Source organism: Schistocerca nitens, chromosome 1 (assembly GCF_023898315.1).
Source record: "Schistocerca nitens isolate TAMUIC-IGC-003100 chromosome 1, iqSchNite1.1, whole genome shotgun sequence".
Classification (NCBI taxonomy): Eukaryota; Metazoa; Arthropoda; class Insecta; order Orthoptera; family Acrididae; genus Schistocerca; species Schistocerca nitens.
The window spans coordinates 1,056,855,293-1,056,879,634 of NC_064614.1; the positions used below are offsets into that span (position 1 = coordinate 1,056,855,293).

General features: G+C 42.3%; 1 protein-coding gene across 1 annotated transcript in view; it reads left to right on the forward strand.

Moving 5' to 3' along the window:
* The window catches only part of LOC126225410 (prolactin-releasing peptide receptor-like), a 593,024-nt gene that overhangs the window by 420,112 nt on the left and 148,570 nt on the right, over positions 1 to 24,342 (forward strand). The window contains exon 3 of the mRNA XM_049942212.1: positions 12,381 to 12,472. Within this exon, the coding sequence (XP_049798169.1) occupies positions 12,381 to 12,472 (92 nt within the window). The remainder of the gene's footprint in view (positions 1 to 12,380; positions 12,473 to 24,342) is intronic.

The window sequence follows — 24,342 nt, forward strand, 5'->3', positions numbered from 1 at the left end:
CTGTATTGGGCTCCCTGTAACAAGAGAGAGAGAGAGAGAGAGAGAGAGAGACAGACAGACAGAGAAGAAGTCAGATGCTGTCAGTACACATGTAGAAGCGTATATACCCAAGTCACATTAATGACACCACCTCTCAAAAGCCTGAACAAACACCTTTTGCAACGCGGACATCTGCGAGACGTGCAGGAAGAGCCACTGATGTTCCGGAAGGTACCGACAGGGATGCGAAGGCATGCCAACTGAAGTGCCGTGGCCTGTTGCTCAAGGGAGTCGTACAGATTCTCGACTGATTTATGGGTTGGCTTAGGTTGTATGGGGGAGGAGACCTAACAGTGAGGTCATCGGTCTCATCGGATTAGGGAAGGACGAGGAAGGAAGTCGACCGTGGTCTTTCGAAGGAAATATCCTGGCATTTTCCTGGAGCGATTTACCGCCCGTGGTCTATCAAAATTGCCTCGGGGCCGTTTTTGGATACCATCGGCCAGACGCGGGATTGAACCGTCGTCCTCCCGAATGCGAGTCTAGTGTGCTAGCCACTGCGCCACCTCGCTCGGTGACTGGTTTATATCAGAGGTGTTTCGTACCGAAGGGAGTACGATAAACTCATCCCCGTGCTCTTCAAAACACTCACTTCTATTGCGAGCTGTGTGACACGTTGCGTTATCCTGCTGGTAGATGCCATCGTGCCGAGGAAAACCAAACTGTCTGTGGGGGTGGACATGTGGACATGGTCCAAAAGGACCGATACCAACTTGTGTCGATCCGTTGTGCGTTCCAGAATGACGAGATTACTCAGGGAATGCCAAGAATACATTCCCCAGACCATTACGTTCCCTCATACGGTCTGAAACCTTCCCATAATTGTTGGAGAGTGTTTGCCTTTAATTGTTTCACGCCGTCTACGCCGTCGGCCATTTGTCATCTGAAAAGGCTACACATTACCACTCATTGGACGTTCAGTTGCGTTACTAGCTTTCAAATGCCAGCCTTCGTCGCCGATGAACTGCAGTCCGCAAGGGTACATGAACAAGGCGCTTGCTGAACGATCCTTGAGGAGACACTGTTGATATCCACTTGGTTCATTTGGGCTGTCGGTTACTCAAACGTTACATGTGTGTCCTCCCGTATACGTGTCCGCAGCCGTCGTTAACCTATGCTATTTACCGCCCGTGGTGTACCATAGTTGCCTCGGGGCCGGTTTTGGATACCATCGTTTTGCCGTGCACGGTACACTTTAATCACAAAGGCAGGTGAATAGTTTAGAGACAGCCGTTTCGCCGGCCGGAGTGGCCGAGCGGTTCTAGGCGCTATAGTCTGGAACAGCGCGACCGCTACGGTCGCAGGTTCAAATCCTGCCTCGGGCATGGATGTGTGTGATGTCCTTAGCTTAGTTAGGCTTAAGTAGTTCTAAGTTCTAGGGGACTGATGACCTCAGCAGTTGAGCCATAGTGCTCAGAGCCATTTGAACCATTTTGAACTTAGCCGTTTCGAAAGTGTTCCCATTCTCATCACGAAAGACAAAGGTGATGTCGTTTCGGAAGGTCAGATACATCGCTCCCTTTGTGTATTGTGACAATGACTGCACTGTTTTTCGCGTTCCCTTCCAACGTGTTTCATACACCTGCTGTTGCTAGTGATGTCATCTACCGTCTGTATTGTGTTCCTGTCAATGAAACAGGACTACGAATTCTTCAGTTTATTTCAAGGTTGGTAGTCTCCTCCAAACGTCACAAGCTACCGCATTGTGATTATTATTATTGTTATTATTACTGCTTTTATTCATCATTTCGTTTTTCCCCTTTTGTACTGACCCTGTTGGCACATAAAAATTATTGGATGTAAGTTACGCCTGTTACGCAAAACACTATTTCTTCATATAGCTCCAAACATGTTTCAGCGACTTTGTCCCATCTTCAGTGGGGCTTCTTTATTTGAACATGTTTTAAGTCAATAGAACGGAAAAACAGCCATGTCGCATATTTCATCTAGGCTGCTTTTCCGTTGTACTGATTAACAGAAGTTGCTTTCCTGCAATTATTCCATCACGCTGCATATTCGTCATGTTTAAAGAGATAATTACTCTAAGAAAACTAAGCCCAAAACAGTTTTTGTTTGTTATTGTAATTGTCTTTTTTTCTTTTGCATTATAGTTTATGCCTGACATATACATGATAAATTGCAGAAGGTCCTGCATAACTCTATAATTTAAAAAAAAAGAGGAACAGAGAAAAAGACAATTACAACTACAGACAAGAACTCTGTGAGCTTTAATTTTCGTTGATTAGTTATTACCTAAAACATGTTCAACTTTTATAGATTTAAATAAAGAAAACCCGCTGAAGACGGCACAAAATTGCTGAAACATTTTTTTGTTTGTATAAGAAAACAGTTTTTCGCATAACACTCGGATCTTATATTCAATAAATTCCTATTACTGTTTATTCTCAGTCTGTCTTGCCATTCAAAATGACGTTGATGGTAATGTTTGGTTTGTGGAACGCTCAACTGCGCAGTCATCTTCGCCCGTACGAAGTCCAAATATTTACATTGTGCAGTCTAGACACTGTTAAGCATGATCATGATGAAATAATGAGGACAACACAAACACCCAGTACCCGGGCACAGGAAATCCCAACCCGGGTCGGGAATTGAATCCGAGACCTCGCGATCCAGAGGAAGCAACGCTAGCCACTAGACCACGAGCTGCAAACCAGTATGACGTTAATTACCTCGCCGACATTGCTAGAACTATTTGTACCATCGATATAGCTGTTTCAAATAGTTTTTCCACTCTTTAAGTAAGATGCTTTAAATATGTGAAAGCCTAATCCGAAATAAGAGAGAACCAAAACGAGCAGTCTCATAAGGCTGAAAAAATGATACGAGAAAACAAGTGGTGAAGAAGGATAGCAGCATTTTAATGAGTTTAAGTGCTTAGTATTGCTGAAACTGCTGTTCTCTTGAGGACGAGTCGTAGTTACGCGTCCTGGAAATATCCCCAGAGGCGGAGCGCGTCTTCAGTTGAAATTACGTTAGGACACGTTTCTCCCGGCACAGGCGCGACCTGCTCCTCCTTCTGCTAACTCTATTGCTATTCCTGTTATCTCGATGCGTTCCCACCACACCATGCGCCGTCCACAGCTTTCCATCTCCTGCATTGGCCTCTGCTCAAATGGAAAAAACGTTTTGCTCGTGAAAAAGGTGTTGACGCTGCGAGGAGGTCTCAAGAAGTACTTTTGAACGGAGAACAAAGAGAAAAATCCGAAGTGACAAATTGTGTGTGTGTGTGTGTGTGTGTGTGTGTGTGTGTGTGTGGGTGGGTGGGTGGTTAGGTGGTTCGGTGTGTGTGTCTGCTTCCCTCTGAGAGAGACAGAAAGAGAGAATTTGTGGACATCTCGATCAAAGGAAGAGAAAAAGGCACAATGCAAAGTGCAACGCGAAGTAACTCCTAAAGCAATTTGCAGGGAGCAATCTCACTACTGCTGGCTGTGAAGACTTTGATGATGAGTAGAATAAACAGTCGAAGATTCCGAACATCGTGTAAGATTACAGTACTAGGACGCTTCATCTACGCCAGGCAGTGCAGTAACTGTTCCACATTTAGAGGTGCGTGTAGTAGTGAAAAAGACATATTGTTCAAATGTTCAAATGTGTGTGAAATCTTATGGGACTTAACTGCTAAGGTCATCAGTCCTTAAGCTTACACACTACTTAACCTAAATTATCCTAAGGCCAAACACACACACCCATGCCCGAGGGAGGGCTCGAACCTCCGCCGGGAGCAGGCGCACAGTCTATGACTGCAGCGCCCGAGACCGTTCGGCTAATCCCGCGCGGCAGACATATTGTGAAGGGCGCAATCTACGGTTATTTATTTCCCATTCAACCTCCTTTTGACTCGACTTCATATCCTTTGCAAATTACAGTGTTATAGGAACTACTTACAGATATTCTATGATGCTGTAACATTGTAGCTACATTGTAGACGAATATTATACCGCTATACTAGTTGCCATGACACTGACGAGTAATACTCTATGTTAGATATTCGAGAAATCAAATCGCAAATGCTACATGAACATGTATTCATTCATCCGAGGATTTCAGCGTGTTATGGCTTTTAGACTTAGTTTCCACTGATCTTAGTTACACGAGCAATTTAGTTATACCTCTCACAGTCTAAGTCTACTATTACAATTCAGTACTCACGACTTTAGAAACATATTAACCTACACTGATCAGCCAGTATATTATGACCACCGACCTACTCGACCTACTATCGATATAACCCGTGCAGACGATAGCAGCGTCACCTGGCGAGGAATAACTACTAGTCAGACACACGCACGGTGCATGTACTATCAGTGAGCGTACTTTCCATGTGTAGACTGGGGAAGCAGCGCTGTCTACCTGAATTCGAACGAGAGCAGATTGTGACGATCCGAAAGCTCACCGAAAGCATTTCGCAAACTGCATGACTTTTCGGGTGTTCGAGAAGAGCTGTGGCGAGTGTCTTCAACAAGTGGCGAAACCAAGGTAATACCAACGTCCATACGTCGTGGAGTTGGACGGCCATCTCTCGTTACAGATGCCGGATGTTGTAAGACAGGAAGACTGGTAAACCACGACATGTGGCGAACTGTGGTAGAACTGACATCAGACTTTAATTCTGGGCAGAGTACAGATGTGTTTGAACACACAGTGCACCAAAGACTCCTAACGATGGACCTAGACAGCCGACGACGCATGAATGTGCCAGCGTTAACACCACGACATCGGCAGCTACGACTGAAATGGGCACATGGCAATCGGCACTGAACGTTTACCAAGTGGCAGGGCATTGCATGGTCTGATGAATCCAGATTCCTTCTTCAGCACGCCGTTGAGAGGGCGCGAATCCTTTGCGTTCCACGAGAATGGCTCCTTTACTACTGTAATCCGGGAGGGAGGCAAGCTGGCGGCGACTACATTTATGCACTGAGGAACATTCACGTGGGCGTCCATGGGTCCAGTCGAGCTCAGGCAAGGCACCATAATAGCTAAGGAGTATCGTACAGTGGTTCCAGACCATGTACACTCCTTAATGACGATCTTGTGTTCAGACGACAGTGATATTTTTCAGCAAGATAATGCGCCATACCACAAGGCCATCAGTGTGATGGAATGGTTCAAGGAACACGGTGGCGAGTTCCATTTGATGTACTGCCCATCCCCCGCTCCCCCAACTCTCCATATCTGAATCTGATCGAACATATTTGGGATGTGACTGAACGTCTCGTCAGAGCTCATCGCCCTCTTCCCCCAAATTTGACGGGAATCAGGTGCGCATGTGGTGTCACCTCCATCCAGCGATCTACCAAGGCCTCATTGCTTCCATGACACGACGAGCCACAGCTGTTACCCTTGCCAAAGGTGGGGGCATACCTGCTATTACATAGTTGCTGATAATGTTCTGTACGAAGACTTATATGACCCTACATCCAAATCTACTCCGCAAGCAATCTAACGGCATGTGGCGGAGGGTGCGTCTGATACCACTAACTGATCCATCCTTCCCTGTTCCACTCGAGAATGGTGCCTGGGATGAATGATCGTTGGTAAGCCCCTGTATTAGCTCTAATTTCTAAAATTTTTTCGTCATAGTCACTTCGCTAGTTCTGTGCGAGGTGCAATACGTTGTCCGACTCTTCCCGGAAAGTTCTCTCTTCAAATTTCAATAAACCTCTCCAGGTGCACAACGCCTCTCTTGTTACGTCTGTCACTACAATTTGTCGAGCGGCTCTGTAACGCTCTCGCGCCGACTAAATGATCGCGTGACGGAACGCGCTGCTTCTCGTTGGATCTTCTCTATTAGTTCTACCCGGTAACGGTCCCACACTGATGAACAATACCCAATTATCGGTCATACAACCGCACTGTTAGCTACTTACTTCGTGGATGAGTTGCATTTCACGAACATTCTTCCTACGACTCGCAGTCTGGGATCTGATTTTCCTACGATTTGTTTTATGTGGTCTTTCCAGTTAAGGTCCCTCTGGAAAGTCCTATGTACGTGTACACTATTCCCATTAGTTTATCATCAGTAGTGTAGTTGTACAACAGTTTATTTCTTTTCCTATGTAGGCGAAATATGACGCATTTATTTGCGTTCAGGCTCATCTGCCTCAGTCTGCACCATTCATCAATCCTCGAAAGGATATTCTGCAAATCGATACTGTCTTCTGGCGTCGCTATTTTATTATAGACAACCCCATCATTTGCGAACGCTCTTAAAGGGCTTCCGACGCTTTCTACAAGATCATTTACGTATGTCGTAAAGAGTCACGCTCGTACCAAACTTCCTCGGAACACCCCACAAACTACCTTTACACCTGTCGACTTTGTTCCGTATGAGCTCTGTTGTCTCTCACGGAGGAACAGAGCGATGTCAGTTTCGCGAGAACACTCTTTGCGCAATCCTTGTTGATTTTTGTAAAGCAGGTTTTCGTTCCCCAGTTCGATAGCAGAGATTTAAAATACCACTTCAGTTATAAATTACTTCATTTTCACACGACCGGTTTCGGACTGTTACAACCCTGTCATATGGTGTCGTAGGTGTGCTGTGGTCCCCGAGCGCCGCGTGTGCCAAGCACGCGGTGCTCCGGGACCAAGCACACCTACGACACCTGAGGATGGGCTTATAACAGTCCGAAACCGGTAGCGTTAAAATGAAGAAATTTACAACTGAAGCGGTATTTTCAACCTCTGCTATAATGCTCAGTTGCGGATGTTCTGCCAACAGGATTGTTTGTGGCCCCAGAAACATCATAATTCTTGAGCATAAAACATGTTCCATAAGTCTACAACAGATTGACGTAAACGATGTGGGCCTTTAATTATGTGTATCTGCCCTAGGGCCCTTCTTGAAAACGGGACGACCCTTGCTTTCTTCCATTTGCTAGGTGCCGTCCGTTTCTCCTGAGATTGACCTGATGCCTTTCCATTTCTAAGCGACTGTAGTTTCGAGATCGGTGACCTCATTGAGTAAACGTAGAAGTTTTTGGTCGTTCTGTAGGGGGAAACACGTGTGTAATGTCTGTCTGAGATGGTGTAAACATTCGGAGTGTGTGTTACAGCTGATTGTGTGTTGTGATTCTAATGCCAAGAATAGGAAATAGCCCTCCATTTGGTTTGCCTAATATGGAAAACCACCTTGAAACACAGTCAGACTTACTCTACCTTCCTTCTGAGCGATGTGACGTATTGGTGAAACAATGTCTCGCACTCGGAAGAACGAAGGTCAAGACATCCAAGAAAATTGATTTTTTCCATGGTTTACTCATCAATGAAGATAAATGCCGGAATAGTTCTTGTGAAAAGCCTATGACCGATGTTAGAGAGTAGCCTTTTCTAGTGTGTGCTTTATCGTGAATACAAACCTGGGAAGGCCGGCCGCGGTGGTCTCGCGGTTAAGGCGCTCAGTCCGGAACCGCGCGACTGCTACGGTCGCAGGTTCGAATCCTGCCTCGGGCATGGATGTGTGTGATGTCCTTAGGTTAGTTAGGTTTAAGTAGTTCTAAGTTCTAGGGGACTGATGACCACAGATGTTAAGTCCCATAGTGCTCAGAGCCATTTGAACCATTTGAACAAACCTGGGAATGTCAACCGACAACCAAAACGTGCTACTGAGCTCAAAGCTACATCACTTACATGAAATTGAAAAGAATCCTCTTTGTGTGGAAATCGATCTCATTCATAAGCGAATAAATAAGCAGACCAATAACTTCGCGCTCAGTAGACTTGGTCAGTGGGAACTGTTTAAGAGACGTAACTGTATAAAAAACAAATGTCGACCTGTATAAGAATGTGAGCTGAAACACACGAAATTTTCTGCACTAGCATATGGCCCTGTTAAATAAAGCAACCAACAGAACCTACATTGTACAAAGGAAATGAAACAACCATTTACTATGAATATCACCGGCCACATAAAGTACTGGCAGAAACAGCAACACAGCAAGACTCCACAAAAGCTAAAAATAACCTGATAAATACTGGTAACTGTTGGTCCATAGAAATTGGGCTCATAATCTTGACACAGAATGGCAATGAAACACATACCTCGACGTTAAGTTCTGCAATTTCAGTTAGGAAGAAACTTATCAAAGAAAACTGTTATAGACTATAACATGAAAATTAATTTAATCTAATAACTTCCACGGTATGGCGAATTAACTAAGAAGGTCAATCAATAGAAAAATGATCAAGAACGCGACTGTGACGAAGGTGAAGTGGAACAACAATACAAGTCTACAAAAATAAAAATAAACCTTCACCTCATCAAATAATACCTTGTTATTCATTTGACAACCCTATCCAACCAGTGCTCTGCGTTATCATTCCTTCCCGTAATAAATCTGCAACTCCAAACGTTCGTCCATCCAATATACTGTACAGTCAACGAACCCCCTCCTGCTGCCACTGCTGTTAACATTGCAGACACAGATACTGTTGCCTAACAACTGTTTCTCTGACCGCAGTTCTTCAAATATATCACTTTTCTTTACAAATATTAACATATGCAATAATATCATCAAAAAATAACCATCTTACACCCTTTCCATTCGCCATAAAACCTCCGTACAAACTGAGGTTTTCCGTGGTTTTCTCAAATCAGTTACGATAAATGTTGGAATGATTCTTGTGAAAATGACATGACCGACTTCGTTCCCCATCGTTCCAGAATCGTAACTTGTGTTCCACCTCTAATAGCAGCATCGGCGACACTAATTTAAAGTCTGATCTTACTTTTTCCTTGGTTATAAAGCAGACCACCTGTCATTAACGATACCCACGAATTTAACCTACGGTCTGTGTAAATAACCTGCCTATTCAAATAGTATTTTCAGCAATTGTTTTGAGCAAAACAACAACCCTGCCCTTGAACCCGTTAATGGAAAAAGAATCCCTACCATAACACTAGACCAGCCCTCTTGATAAGTTGTGGGCTAACGGCATAAGAGCCTGACTGCAACATGTTCTTTACGATACCGTAGACAGAAGAATAAAACCGAGACAAAATTAGCGTTTTCGCTTTTGCAGCAGCGTACCGCAAAATCTGTACACTAATGGAAAATTGAGTTACAAACGCCTGCCTAGTAGTTGTGATTCTATTGTTCTTCAGCTGTCTTTGAAACTCCACATTTGCACTACTATAAGAAGTAAGGCAATTTCTGTTTTCGAGAAAATTTCGACCTTTTTGCCAATTAATACGACATTGTGATTCTTGCGAATCTTCAGGCCACAATCGTCTTTTGTGTGGAGTCACTTATTCAGCGACTTGTGCTCCTTTTGTTAGTAGATTCGTTGACCTCCAAACATTGACTGCACACATACGCAAAGTTTTACAGATAAATGATCTTTAAGAGTAGTATAGGAGGCTCATCTCCCTATTTTACGATCATTTCTATTCGGCTTTACTCGTTCGAGGTGGGGTTTCCTTGTTGGCCACACCTGTCACTGCATGATGATGAAAGTGAATACAGCATCTTTATCGTCGTGGAGACTAAAGACTCCATTGAATGAACTTTTAAAAAAACAACGTAACGATTACATTAATTACAAAACAGCAACACTCAGTTTCGTTTCTTTTCATACATCTGAAGATTATAGATGCCCGACGGTATTCTCATGAAATAATTTTTGTCTTTGGTCGTAAAATGAACATAGTATTTTCAGTCTGAGTTCAGTGATGTACCTTTTCAGGTATGTGCCTTACATGCTTCCGACCACTGCCAAACCGATCTTTTTGGAGTATTAACTGCTTGTGTCATGATTTTCATCTTCACTGTCTTCGCTAAGTCCATCTAGAGATGCATTGCACTTCTTCATTTGCATGTTAAACATTTAATTCAGACTCGCAATTACCCTCCCAAACGATGAAGTGTGTATGCCCTAAAAGACATCTGCTTGTGGGGCAGCTACAGCTGTACAAGCTCATGTTGTAAACTGAAAGAACTTGCTGAATCAACAATATCTTTATTGTTTACACAACTGGTTTCCCAATACTAAAATTCAATTATCGGATGAAAACTATGAGGATTAAAAGAATTTATTACAACACTAGAGCAAGCAACCCTCAAAAAATTAAAAATGTAACGGATAAGCACCTATAAACACTTAAGGAAAAAGGAAACTGGATGTTATTCACATAAAAACCACTTCACTGACTGAAGTCATCTTCCACCCCAGTGTTATCAAGGAACATAAGTTTCGTGTCTCAGTTATAAAAAGGGGAACATAGGCATTTACCAAAACGACATTAAAACAACAAAAGTCCTTAAGTGTGTACAGTTGCTTAACTGTTACGTTTTTTATTTTTTAAGGATTGGTTGCTCTACTCTTGTAATATATCCTTTAGATCCCTGCAGTTTACACCCGATAATGGTAATGGAATTTTAATATTCCGGTGCCGCTCGTGTAAGCAATAAGAACATTGTAGATTTAGCAACTGTTGTACGGTTCCTTCAGTTTAAGAAAAGGTGTGTGATTGAGACCCCTCCCCATTGAAGCGTTGTACAAGATCCACGCACTCAGACTTAATAGCGTAATTCCTTGTACACTGGCAAGCAAAATATCGGCAATAATATTTCGTTCTATAAAAAACTGTGGTCAGACGATGGCAGTCTCGAAACATACTAACCATAAGCACTATTAGTATCTTTACTCGGTGCGGTGTAATGGTGTTGTCTGGTTATTGCAACATGAATAGTTCTGGGTTCTTTTCCTGCAATTACTGGTCTAGGCGTATTTGTTTTGGTTCACTGATTTTATTTTGCATATTACGGCATAGGGCTTCCTAAAGTTATCCGGCACTTACAGCATATCTTGAACTCGTCACGCGAACTATATCAAAAGTGGCGCAGAATATGGAATGCAATAGGATTTAATATAGCAATTTTAAAGACCTATTTATTCTTTGAGCAATTTCCTACTTTACTTATTCTGGAGCACTGAATTCTTACTTTTGCGACAAGAAGCGTAGTCACACAATTGAAGTGAATAGTTTCGCTCCACTTTACCCCGTCACATTTCAGTGCTGATTATAATGTTTTGAATGAAGGTGCCTGTCGTACATGTGACCACAGTGTTGCCATATTACCACTATTCGACCTCAATTTCGTACCAAACAAACGATAACTATATGACTAATCCCTTATCTTCCAGATTTCTAACAAGAATGTGTACTAAATTTACAGTGCATTTCAGTGTCAACTTACGTTTAGGTAGCGACATTATACGAATTGATAAATATATGGCGTCTCTCAGACCCCACTAGCGTGGTTAAGGGACTAAGGGAAGCAATTACAGTTGAAATGATATTATATATGCATTTCAATATAAAAATGAAGGAAGAAGTCTCATTGATCAGGGACGCTAATATGCCGTCCGGAGTTCTACACAACTGCGCGTGCAAACCACAAAGGCAGGCACTGGGGTGTCGTTAACGCCGAATTGTAAGGAACTAAACGTGAATTTCAGACAGAAACAATACAAAGGATATGTATCAAACTGAAATGAAGACCGAAAGTGAATGTCGTGGGTACGACGATAGGATGCCAATACCTTAGGAATGTAGAGATCAAACTGCAGAATGACCAGTCGCGTTTGTGGAAAACATATGTACAATTCGACGCCCTGCGCTTTCAGGAAATAATCGGCACTCCATTTGTGACACCCTCAGCGCCAATAAAAATTAGAATTCCTCTGGCAAAAAAAAAAAGAACAGACAGAGAGGATTAAAAGGGAAATATCAAAATCTGATAGTAAATACCCCGAATCTAAAACAAATTTGCGTAAAGTATATTCTCGGCTTTGCTGCACACCCCGCATAATTACTAGCGCAAGTGTCAGATTATCTCGGCAGTCAAACCAGAGTGCTAATTCCGAAAACTAGTATTTTCATTGAACAACAAGAAGGTGTAAACGTGCAGAATGATATATTGAGGGTAGGGCTGCGAAAAAATCTACATTGGAACAGCCCGCCATCTTGTTCTATTGGAAGATAGTAATTCGACTCTCTTTCATTAACAGTGAACATTAGACACACCCGTAACAGTTTTGCGCTATGCAACTAGTTGACTGATTTGCGAGCGCCGTAATCGCCCAGGCACCGTCGTTCTCTCGTTGGTGGGAGCTCAAGCAGCTTTGCTCGTGTTGTCCACAGGGGAACCCGCACCGGCCGTGCTATTCCTGACTACACATCTCTGTTGTTTGCGTACACTGCTGCGCAACATGTGCGTCAGCAGAGTACCTTCTCAACCCCCCACCCCCTCTCCCCGTCCCCCCTCGCACACACGTCAGTAGGATCGGGCCTAACAGTTGGTCGTTGTCTGTTGCAGTTGCTGTGGAAGCCGCTCGAAGGTACTGGCTTCTGCATCGTCAACCTCGTGGCCAGCATGCAAGACTATATGCGTGGTCTCTTCCTATTCACGTAAGTATACAATCCCTGAAGGCATTTACTTCAAACCTAACTTAGTATAAAACAACCACTGTTTCATTACTATCCTATGAATTACAGAGTTACTTAGCAGAATGTTTCTATGAACATGCAATGAAAGACCGAGAACGAAGTGCTCATTTTAGAAGGAGTACCGCGCAGGGAGGTCGTCAGTCACCTCTACTGTTCAGTACATACATCGAACAACCAAAAACAGAAATAAAACAAACGTTCAAGAGTGGAATTAAAAGTCAGGGTCAAACGATATGAATGATGAGATTCTTTGATGACATTGCTACCTTTAGTGAAAGTGACAGATAAACCCAGGACCTTTCAAATCTAAGAAACAGTTAAATAAGCCCACGCAATGGATAGAGAGTAAACCAAACCTAGACAAAAGTAATAAGAATTATCAGAAATTAGCTCAGCAATAAACTAATCAACTTGTGGACTATCGAAGTAGACGAAGTAAACGACCCCTGTTATCTTGGAAGCAAAATAACACATTACGACTGAAAGAAGGAGAACATACGAAGCAGACTAGCACAAATAAATAAGACAAAAAGACTATTAATATCAAACATTGCTTTAATTGAAACTTCCTGACAGATTAAAACTTTGTGCCTCACCGAGACTCGAACTCGAGACCTTTGCCTTTCATGGGCAAGTTCTCTACCATCTGGGCTACCCAAGCACGACTCATGACACGTCTTCACAGTTTCAATTCTGCTAGTGCCTCGTCTCCTAACGTCTTAACTTCACAGAAGCACTTCTGCGAACCTTCATTTTGAACAATTACACATGAATATGCTGCCGAGCTGTACCGTCTTTGATTAGTATTCATAAGTCATGGGTCCCGGGTTCTAACAGAGCGTCTGTTAAATTTCTGAATAAAAATCATCAGCAATGACGGTCGAAGACTTCCGTTATAAGAAATGCAAGAGGGCCGAGGAATGGACTCAGTTGCCCTTGCGGTGGAAACGGCCATTAGTAGCCGGAATAATCAGCAATAGTCAACGGCATGGGGCGCAGAAGACAATGGAAACCGCTGCATTAAAGACACATAGGAGATACGGCCTATCAGTGGAAAAATCTCGTGAAGATCTCTCCGTTGGCAAATGATTCCGGATTAGTCCCCCACTCGGATTACTGGGAGCAGCTGACAAGGGGATGGTGGTAATGGCAAAAAGATGGAATAACTAAGAACGCAATAACTTTCTACGAGTCGCAGCATGGTATGTTAGGTGTTTGAACTATGTAGGAAAGACACAAATGCTGAAAATGGAAATGCAAAGGCTCAGTATAGATAAAGTGGAGTTTTCTGAATGAAATGGAAAGAAGGTAACGATTTCAGCTTAAGATGAATATAGGTTAATATCAACTGAAGCAGAAAATGGTATAGCGGGAGTAGGCTTCGTTTGGAATGGGAAGGTAGGGTAGCATGCAGGCCATTACAACCATTTCAGTGATAAGGTTGTTTTCGTCAGATTCAGCATCAAAGTAACGTCGACAACAATAATTCAGCTATATATGAAAACAACACAAGCAGAAGATGAAGAGAGACAGAAAGTATATGACGTTATTGAACAGATAATTCAGTATTTAAAGGGAGATCAAAAACTAATAATCATGGGGAAGGGGGTCTGGAACACAGTTGTAAAGAAAGGAATAGAATAAAGAATTACGGTAGAATACGATGTTGGCAGTAAGAATGAAAGAGTAGAAAGAAAAGTTGAGTTTAGCAACAAATTTCAGTTGGTAATAGCGAATACTCTGTTCAAAAATCATCAGAAGATGAGATATACTTGAAAACGGCCTGGAGATACGAGAAGATTTCAGTTAGATTACATCATGGTCAGACAGAGATTCCAAAATCAGATATTGAATAGTAAGGCATACCGAGGAGCAGATACATACTCAGATCGCAATTAGGTAAAGATGAAGAGTAGGCTGGAATTTAAGAGAATCACGGGGAATGTGTTGGTGGAAATGGGGCAATGAAGTACAGAGGAATGACGAGACCCGTCTGAAATTCGTTAAGGATGTGGATATTGCGATACTGATATCTCATTACGCAGTTCAGTTGAAGAGGAGCGGACATTTATCGAAAAGGCAGTCACAGATGTTTATCAGTCAGATATAGGTAGAAGGAAAGTAACTCCAAAGAAACTTAGCCTGACAGAAGAAATAATTTAGCTAATCGACGAAAGGATGAAAATTTTCAGGGAAAGAGAGGAATCCAAAATTATAAATCACTTAGGAGTCAAATAAGTAGGGAGTGCACGGCAGCCAAGAAAAATGGATGTAGGAAAAAAATGTAGAACTCGAAAAAGAAATGGTCATCGAAAGAACTGACTCAGCACTAGGAGCAGTCAAAACAACCTTGTGTGAGATTAAAAGCAAGAGTGATAACATTAACAGTGCAATGGAAATTTTGCTCTAATATATAAGCAACAGTCGATAGGTGGAAAGAGCACATTGGATGCCTATATAAGGGGTAGGACATGTCTGATAATATGATAGAAGAAGAAATTGTAGTCGATAAGGAAGACACAGGAGATCTACTATTAGCGAGAGAATTTGAAAGAAATGTGGCGGACGTGAGGTCAAATTAGGCAGAAACGATACATAGTGATTTTTCGGAATTTCTAAAATCATTGGGGAAAGGCGAAGGGGCACTGGAAACCAAACGACTATTCAAATTGCTTATAGATGACGATCAGTCTGGATTTCGCACCAGTGAGTCAGTTCGGATTTTGCGCTTGATAGTGGAAAGAACACTAAAGAAAAATCAAGACTCGCTCATACGATTTGTCGATCTAGAAAGGAGGTTCGATAGTGTGAAATGGTACAAGATGTTCGAAACACTGAGAAAAATAGAAGTAAGCTACAGAACACGACTGTTTGAATACAGTTTGAGCAATAACAATAAAACTGGAAGACGAAGGAAGATGTGCTGGGACTAGAAAGGATGTAAGACAGAAATGCACCGTTTTGCCCCTACCTTTTTAGTCGTGGTGGGACACGAGACCGAAGGCTGACAAAACAAACACAAACACACACAGAGCGAGAGAGAGAGAGAGAGAGAGAGAAGAGGAAGAGAAAGGAGGAGGAGGAGGAGTAGTAGGAGGAGAAAAGTTTTCAATATCTTCTATGGATAATTAAGTGGAGTACTTGTCAGATATTGATGACATTATCATCACCACTTGAAGTACAGAGCTATTCAGATATTCGTGGGGGTTCAAATAGCACAAGACACAGGGGAATTGATGTACGAATTCAAATCTTCTTTTATATACCGAAATTCATAAAGTTTCAGATTGTTTCTTGTTTACTTACATTTCGAATGCTGAGTACGTACACCACGCTGTCACTCAGCACACACGTGCGAGATATTCCACACTCCTCAGACACGCCCTCTGTACAGGAATACATGTTAGAGCGGTAAATTTCACCATGTTTCTCATGTAGATCAATGAGGTGAAAATTTAGAGTTCCTTAGCTTTGGTGTTGGCTAGAAACTTTCGTTGATTTGATTAGCCGTTCATTTTAAACGTATCGCGCAGTGAATTGCTGACCTTTTGGGATCTCGATGCAGCGTGTGTCTGAGAAGAAACGCATTTGGTGTATGACTACCAGCAGGTGTGACAGATATAGGCATCTCAGGTGTCCGCGTGGCAGTTTTTCTTTTTTTTTAATGTTCTTCTGTACGATCTGGAAAATGGTTTTGGTCTTTTTGTTCTGTTACTCGGATGTAATATGTTACTTTGCCAACAATGGAGGGTTGCAAGATGTGCTATTACACATAAGTATCTTCTGATTTGAATATTGCAATATATTGTTAAGTTTTTTGGCGGACTCACAAGAGTATGCAAGCGCACCAGGGCACACGGTTCCAAGATGGTCAAATAGTAACTTGTGCGTATCTATCTGTTGATTTCTGGTAATCATGCGATAGAAACTGGGCAGCAAGACTGCTGCTCGATAATTCAACATTTGTGGGGACAGTAGTATTGCTAAGTTTGTGAACTTTGATTGTAGCAGCATGTCGGGACACAAACATTTGCGATGGCAACACTATGAGCCAAGGTGGAACATAGAATTGTTTTTGGTTAGTATAAAAGACTTTATTATTACTTACTGATATTTGTGCTTCATTTAACGAGCTATTGAACTTTAATTGTATGTTACTTTTTGTAAGGACGCTATACCGTTTGTTGGATTTTTCACTGATAAATAAATAATCAAGTTATAAAAAATTCGTGTTCCCTGTCATTATTAATACAAAGGTATTTGTCATAATTGTGAATAATAAATTTCATTTATGTTTCATTTGAAGACTTGCCATATTTATAATTTCGAACGGAGGATCAATTAAGTAACCTATTTAGTTCCGGCTAGCATAGTTATGGAACAAATGTGACACACTCCTAATGAGTAACCATTAATGAGGATCTTACGTTTGCCCAACTTCCATAGGCCGGTAATCGGTCCCTTTTGTTGGCTGAGGTCATCGGATACGGTTACTCGAGCGATTTTGTATTGTGTGTCAGAAGGCGATAGATCTCAAGCCGTTGTCGTTCAAGTTCCTACTTCTACCCAGGACAGGGGTGATCCACTTCAGTACCATACTTCTGCGGATGCCTAGCTGGTGAAGTACCGGGATAGGCTGTAGTTGCATTCTAAAATTTATGGAGCATCCAAATGTGCTCACTCTAGGTCAAAAAGCAAATGTAAAGGGAAAGGAATGCAGTAGGTGCTCGTAACTGTGGTTGGTCTTAAAAGCTAATGGGATTTCGTAAACAGTGAGAGAGGAACATTGGCACACAATGTATTTATGGCTCTGATATGGCAGAATTTGTGGGGAGAGATTTTCACCTGTCTTGAAACAAGTAGCCTCACGCAGCGATTGGCACACCACAGTCGTCGTGTATCTTATATTAGAGCTCACTTTAACAACTTAATGAAAATACGAAGGTTGGAACTTAAATAGTGGAAACTATTTATTTACAGCTCGTACAGAATAGATACGTGTTTCAAAGTTTTACTGACCTACAGAGTAGTCACCAGCATTGTGTATAGCCCGTTGCCAGCGATGTGGAAGTCTTATGATACTCTTAGCAGTGCCAGTTGTGTTGACAGTTCGAGCGGCGCGCTCTATTTCCAGACGAATTTGTAGCAGTTCTGAAGCGAATGCCGTGAAGTGTTTCCTTCACTTCAGAAATCGAGTTGAACTTACGAGTGCTTAAGCCAGGGGAGTGCAGTAAGTGGTATAGCACTTAGCAGCCCCCTCAGTCAAACAAATCAGTAACAGCTTGCACTGCACGTGCTTGAGTATTGTCCTGCAAAATGATGGTCAGGTCTGCAGAAAGTGTCATCACTTCTGTCTCTAAGCTGGTCGTAGTTTGTGTTCCAAAAATGAATAGTGAAAGCTGTTACTGATTTGTTTGAGTGATGGGGTTGCTAAGTGCTATGCCACCTACTGTACTGCCCTGACTTAAGCCCTCGTAAGCTCAACTCGATTTCTAAACTGAAGGAAACACTTCACGGCATTCGCTTCAGAACTGCTACAAATTCGTCGGGCAATAGAGCGCACCGCTCGAACTGTCAACACAACTAACACTGCTAAGAGTACCCTACGAGTTCCACATCGCTGTAAATGGGCTATGCACAATACTGGTGACTACTTTGAAGGTCAGGAAAACTTTACCACTTATCTATTTTGTACGAGCTGTATATAAATATTTGCCACTATTAAAGTTCCTACCCTCGTATTTGCTACTCATATATAGAATTTAACCAGTGTTTTAGTGGAACTATCTTCCCATGTGTTTATATACGTGGGTTGCACAAGACTATGTAAACACCAACAGTGTGATACATTACCATGCCTAATACGGTGTAGCAAACACAGTGACATTCAAAACAGGTTCCAGTCGTCTCGGAATGAATAGATTTTCAGAGGCATATTATACCTTTCTTTGCCGGACAGAGTGGCCGAGCGGTTCTAGGCGCTACAGTCATGAACCGCGAGACCGCTACGGTCGCAGGTTTGAATCCTGCCTCGGGCATTGGTGTGTGTGATATCCTTAGGTTAGTTAGGTTTAAGTAGTTCTAAGTTCTAGGGGACTGATGACCTCAGCAGTTAAGTCCCATAGTGCTCAGAGCCATTTGAACCATACCTTTCATTCTTCAAAGTAATGGCAAGTTCAGAACGGTAAAGGACGTGTATAGTGATCACGCACGATACTCTCAAACGTAGACCACAAAGGCTCAAATATTGTAATCTGGTGACTGTGTTGCCTAGAGGCGATGCGACAATTCACCGCCCTGCTCACAAAAACAATCCCGACGACGCGAGCTGTGTCAACAGTGGCCCAGACGTCTTGGGATTAATACAGTACCAAGAGATACACCTGATCAGCCGAATTGTTACATAATCCTTGGCACTAATGTGTCCTTGTAACGTAACCGTCAGGCCCATAGAGTGCCACGATAAGCCTGCACAAATCGTCACCGAACCCACTTTCAGCCGTAAACTCGTCCATCATTTGGAAACAGCGTGAAACAAGGCTCATCCCATAAAATGACTTTCTTTCATTGCATCACAGTCCAGGTTAAATGACTCGGCCGCGAGGTTTTCCTCTTACGGCCATACGCTCAGCCTGTAATTCACAACTTACGGAGCTAACTTTTTCTAACAACACGGTTCTCAACTACGGCATTGATGTGTGGAGAGACTTTTGCATGTGTCCTCTTGGTCTTATTACAATCGTCTTCAATGACCCTCTGTCACGATCACTCAACGTACGCTTTCGTCCGCGTTGTGACTCAGCAGCTTTCCCTGTGGTTCAAATGGCTCAGAGCACTAAGGGACTTAACATCTTAGGTCATCAGTCCCCTAAAACTTAGAACTAATTAAACCTACCTAACCTAAGGACATCACAAACATCGATGCCCGAGGCAGGATTCGAACCTGCGACCGTAGCGGTCGCGCGGTTCCAGACTGAAGCACCTAGAACCTCTCGGCCACACCGGCCGGCAACTTTCCCTGTATGCAGTATAACTCCGACATAATGCACACTGGTCCACACAACACTGTTCCGACCAGGAATGACACTTGAAACGTATTGAGGACATTGCGCAGATACTGTTCGTGGTCAGATACAACAGCGCATTCTGTAGGCTGGTTTCTCATCTGAATTTATATCCAAGGATGTATTGTCACTGTATTTGCAATTTATGTCCAATCCCTGTAATGAATCTATCAGTTCTATGTCGTTGCTTCATGAACGTTAATTTTATCCTTTTCGTAGCTCACTTTCTTGCTTTTTTGTTATTTCTTTTAATTTTTGTCTTCAAACAAATGCGCTCTACTATAAGCACATTTTTGGCGATATAGATGCAAGATGTTTGTGAACGACCTCGTTTCAAGCTAGTCTCTGTCATTAACAGTAAACACGATCTTCTCAAAATGAAATATCGCAGAGATTTTGTGACGATATCCAGCTACACAGCTGGGAGGCTGAGCGGTGTTTATTAAGTCTGGCAAACGTTTATACACACACGCATATACACACACACACACACACACACACACACACACACACACACACACACAAATGGCTCTGAGCACTATGGGACTTAACATCTTAGGTCATTAGTCCCCTAGAACTTAGAACTACTTAAATCTAACTAACCTAAGGACATCACACACATCCATGCCCGAGGCAGGATTCGAACCTGCGACCGTAGCAGTCCCGCGGTTCCGGACTGCAGCGCCTAGAACCGCACGGCCACCGCGGCCGGCTACACACACACACACACACACACACACACACACATATATATATATATATATATATATATATATATATATATATATGGCAACAAAATGAAATAAATACACGGTCTTCCATCGACTGGCAGCAATCATCATCACATCGAAGCACCGTTTGCGGGAACCTGCGTACTTGCAATGTCATCATGATTTTCGAGCCGCTATTTGTGTAAAAAGTACTTGAGTCAGGGATTGCAGAAACGTCAGTTAAACTAAGTAGACGCTGGTATTAAGTTATGAGTCAGTTTCACGTGATTTGTTTAACCCCACGTCGGCACCGTCTGAGCCAGCAGCGTGTGCTAGACAGTGAATTACGCCTGACGCTGCTGCGGAAGCGACTTAAAGAGTCTCTGGAGATGGAGAGACGGTGGTTGATGTAGTTTCATAGAGATCGGTAATTACAACTAATGATTATCCAGTGTCTATCTGAGCCGATAGGCATTAGCAGCGTCTGACATGAGTACGGTTTATTTCGTCTTGTCTCACTATCTACACCTACATAAATACTTTTCAATATCTTGTACAATGCAAGACAAAGGGTACATCCTACCTACATTATATTATGTTTCTGTTTCATTCGCATACTGATCAAGAGAAAAGTAATTGTGAGAATGTTTGTATAAGCGCTCTAATATCTCTTGTTTCTCTCACGATCCCTACAAGAGATATACTATCGTGGCAGCATAATGGTTGAAAGTCATCTTCGAAATCAAATTCTCTAAATTTACCGAATAGGGTCTCGCCAGAACAACTCAGTCTTTATTCCAGGGACTGTAGCCTACATTAAGTTCTCCGAACTTTTCTGTTACACTTTCATGTTGGCTACCTGCTACGAACCTAGCAGTTTGTCTCTGTATTAGTTCGATGTCTATTATCATGCTTTGACCATATCTAAAGCCCACTTTAGCTTCTTTGCTTGACTCCTGACGGCCTTGACGGTCTGCATTAGCGTCCCGCCAGGGGGCACTCATGGGGATTCTCAGCTCGACTTAACGCTGCCACGCATCTACTCGGTCTCACTTCTAGTTCATGGATAACAGGAAAGCAGCCATGCGCCAACAGCTCCTGGCGATTATATGGGACATGGACGCTACAAGCCGCTGCTTAAATTGAGTTCCACTACGAGAAAGGCTAAATCGCCAGCTTGTCAGTTCCATGCCTGACAAATACGACGCTGGATTATGGTGGAAGACGGCCTTGGTACTGTGTCTGCTGTATTGTATCTCCAGAAATTACATACAGGATGAACTGGCCGAGCCGTATGGTCTACTTTGGTGAGCATCTTAATTTGTAGACCGTAGGTGGAGCTATTTGTTGTGCCGTGTGGGTTCTTAAACTGTGCATTTTAGGCTTCAGTTAAATTCAGTGTTGTATTTACCGGTAGCTATATTAATAAAGTTGCCTTTACTTCAAACTTAATTATTTTTGTTGCCTATGTGCTCTTTTGGTAATTTATGAATATTACAAGTGATTCCTGTAATACGTACTCAGGAAAAGGAAAGTTCAGTTTTTCTGTAGTAGTTGAAACTGTGCGGGCGCTTTGGTCCAAATTTTATTTATATACACTTCGGTGGAATTTGCAATCAAGCCATGCTAATGGTCTGTGTCTGTTAATATTACAAATATTCCAGTTTATTGGGTGCGAGCCCAGTTCTTAATTAAGCAGTGTTATTTACGCTGGCTTGGGCGTGCAGGGTTAAAATATTGCCTTCCGTTGAAGCCAACAGAGCGATTTGTCTTAAACCTTACTTAAACATATTTTATCGTTGCTCATTTGTTTTACAAATGAGCTGATAGCTAAATTTCATTAACGTTAGTTTCACTGCTATGTAATGTTTTCTATTGGAAAATTTTTAATCTCTGTTTTAATTCATATGTGCCTGTTTAATCTATGTTGGAACAGAACTTCTTTTGCACTTCACGGCTTTGCCAGTGTGGCTGTTCCAACCTGACATGGTTAACTTCATCTCCTTCTTGGGCGTCCTACATTTCTTCTCTCTGACAGCTTGTGCGTGTTTACAATGAGTGGAATTCTGTCTTCACCCTTCTGCTTTACGTGTTGTCTCCGTTCTTCTCCGTATTCTTCAGCCTTTCTATTTCAGTTATTAAATGCCAGTTCTGCCTGGATGTCATTGATTTTTATGTGGTTCCTCCTTCGGGAACCTTTGACACTTCTTAAAAAAATCATTTGTGCTGACTGTATGTTGATTTTATATCATTTTCTTTCTATCCAGGATCCGCTGCCATGAAGAATCACGGGCACAGCCATAGATTTTAGCAGGTTCAGTTTTATGGATTTTCTAACTTTATTTTTTAAAGTTTTGTTTAGTTGCCCATATATGTTGTAATTTGTCGTTTTTCTTTTCTGTTTCTTTCTCTGTGTCCAGACTGGTGTCGCTGTCAGAGTAACTGCAACTAGAGACTTGCTTAAATACATTGTTTTCGACAACAATCTTAGATCGAAATGGGAATTTTCCATAGTGGGCCAATACGTTTGTTTTAGTGGCAGATGTTTTTGGATTGTAAAGTTTTCTTCCCAATTCATATAACCTGTACACCGAGTGTTGTAAGTCTGCTTCTGTCCTTTGTAGCGCAGTTACATCATCTGCATTCAGCATAACACTTAGATTGAATTTCCTTGTTAGCCTGAAGCCTTCATAGACCTCCTTCTTCCGATTTTCTTGTGAGCTCTTCACCAAAAATGATAAATGATCGAATCAAAGGAACAGACTTGCTAAAATGATTGAGTTCAACAAACAGTTGGCTCTCCCAAGTTAAGTCATTCAGTTTATAATTCTAAAACTGTATGATCCTTTCCCGGAATTTACTCAAGTTTCTCTTACTATAGACGCGCTAAATAAACTCATAAACATTTGAACTTCGATTTTTTCAGTAAATTGTATTTTCTAGTTCAAATGTTATTTTCTGGAACCTGGAATCTAACCTCGTCCAGTTCCATGCTAGCTACAATATTTCATTCCTATCTGGTAAGAAATCCAAACACCGGAACGCATCTCTTAGGTACTTCCTTTGCTAGTGTTGTACACTTTTCCAGAACCCTTCCAACAAACCTCTCATCCACCAGCCTCCGCTGATATTAATCTTTCATGGAGGTCCAATTTCACATCCTTTCTATGCATTATGCGAAGTGATGTTTTCATGACGTTAAGTGCCAATCTCCTGTGTATCACTCAACATGGATTCCGAAAACACCGATTGTGTGACGTCCAGCTCGTTCTGTTCGTCCACGAGCACTGGAGGCTGTAGATACCGGTCCCAAAGCAGATGATGTGTTCCTTGACTTCCGTAAGACATTCGATACGGCTGCGCACTGCCGTCTAGTAAACAAAAGACGTACATATGCAGCACCGGATCAGCCACGTAATTCGATAGAAGAGTTCCTAGCAAAGAGAGAGAAGCCTTCAAATGTAAAAATGGTTTCCGGCGAACCCCAAGGGAGTGCTATAGGTCAACTAATTTTCACGATTTATATAAATGAAATAGACTAGTAGTCAAGATCGAAAGTTTCAAGCAGCTTATCACGGATGATGTTGTTTTGAACAGAAAAATTGTAGTGGTATAAAATTATTACGAAACGTAGAAAAACCTATACAGAATTGAGGCTTGATGCAAGGAGTGGCAATTGGCCCTCAACATAAACAAATGTAACGTATTTCTTATACATAGACGGAAAGACCAATTACTGTATGATTACAAGATTGCAGACCAATCACTGGAAGCAGTGGGTTCCATAAAATATCTATGCTTACGGAGGGATTTAAATTGGAACGATCACATCCCAAAAAAATGGTCCAGATGGCACTGAGCACTATGGGACTTAACGTTTGAGGTCATCACTCCCCTGGAACTTAGAACTAATTAAACCTAACTAACCTAAGGACTTCACACACATCCATGCCCGAGGCAGGATTCGAACCTACGAACGTAGCGGTCGCGCGACTCCAGACTGTAGCGCCTAGAACCGCTCGGCCACCACGGCCGGCGACCACATCCCAGAAAAGGC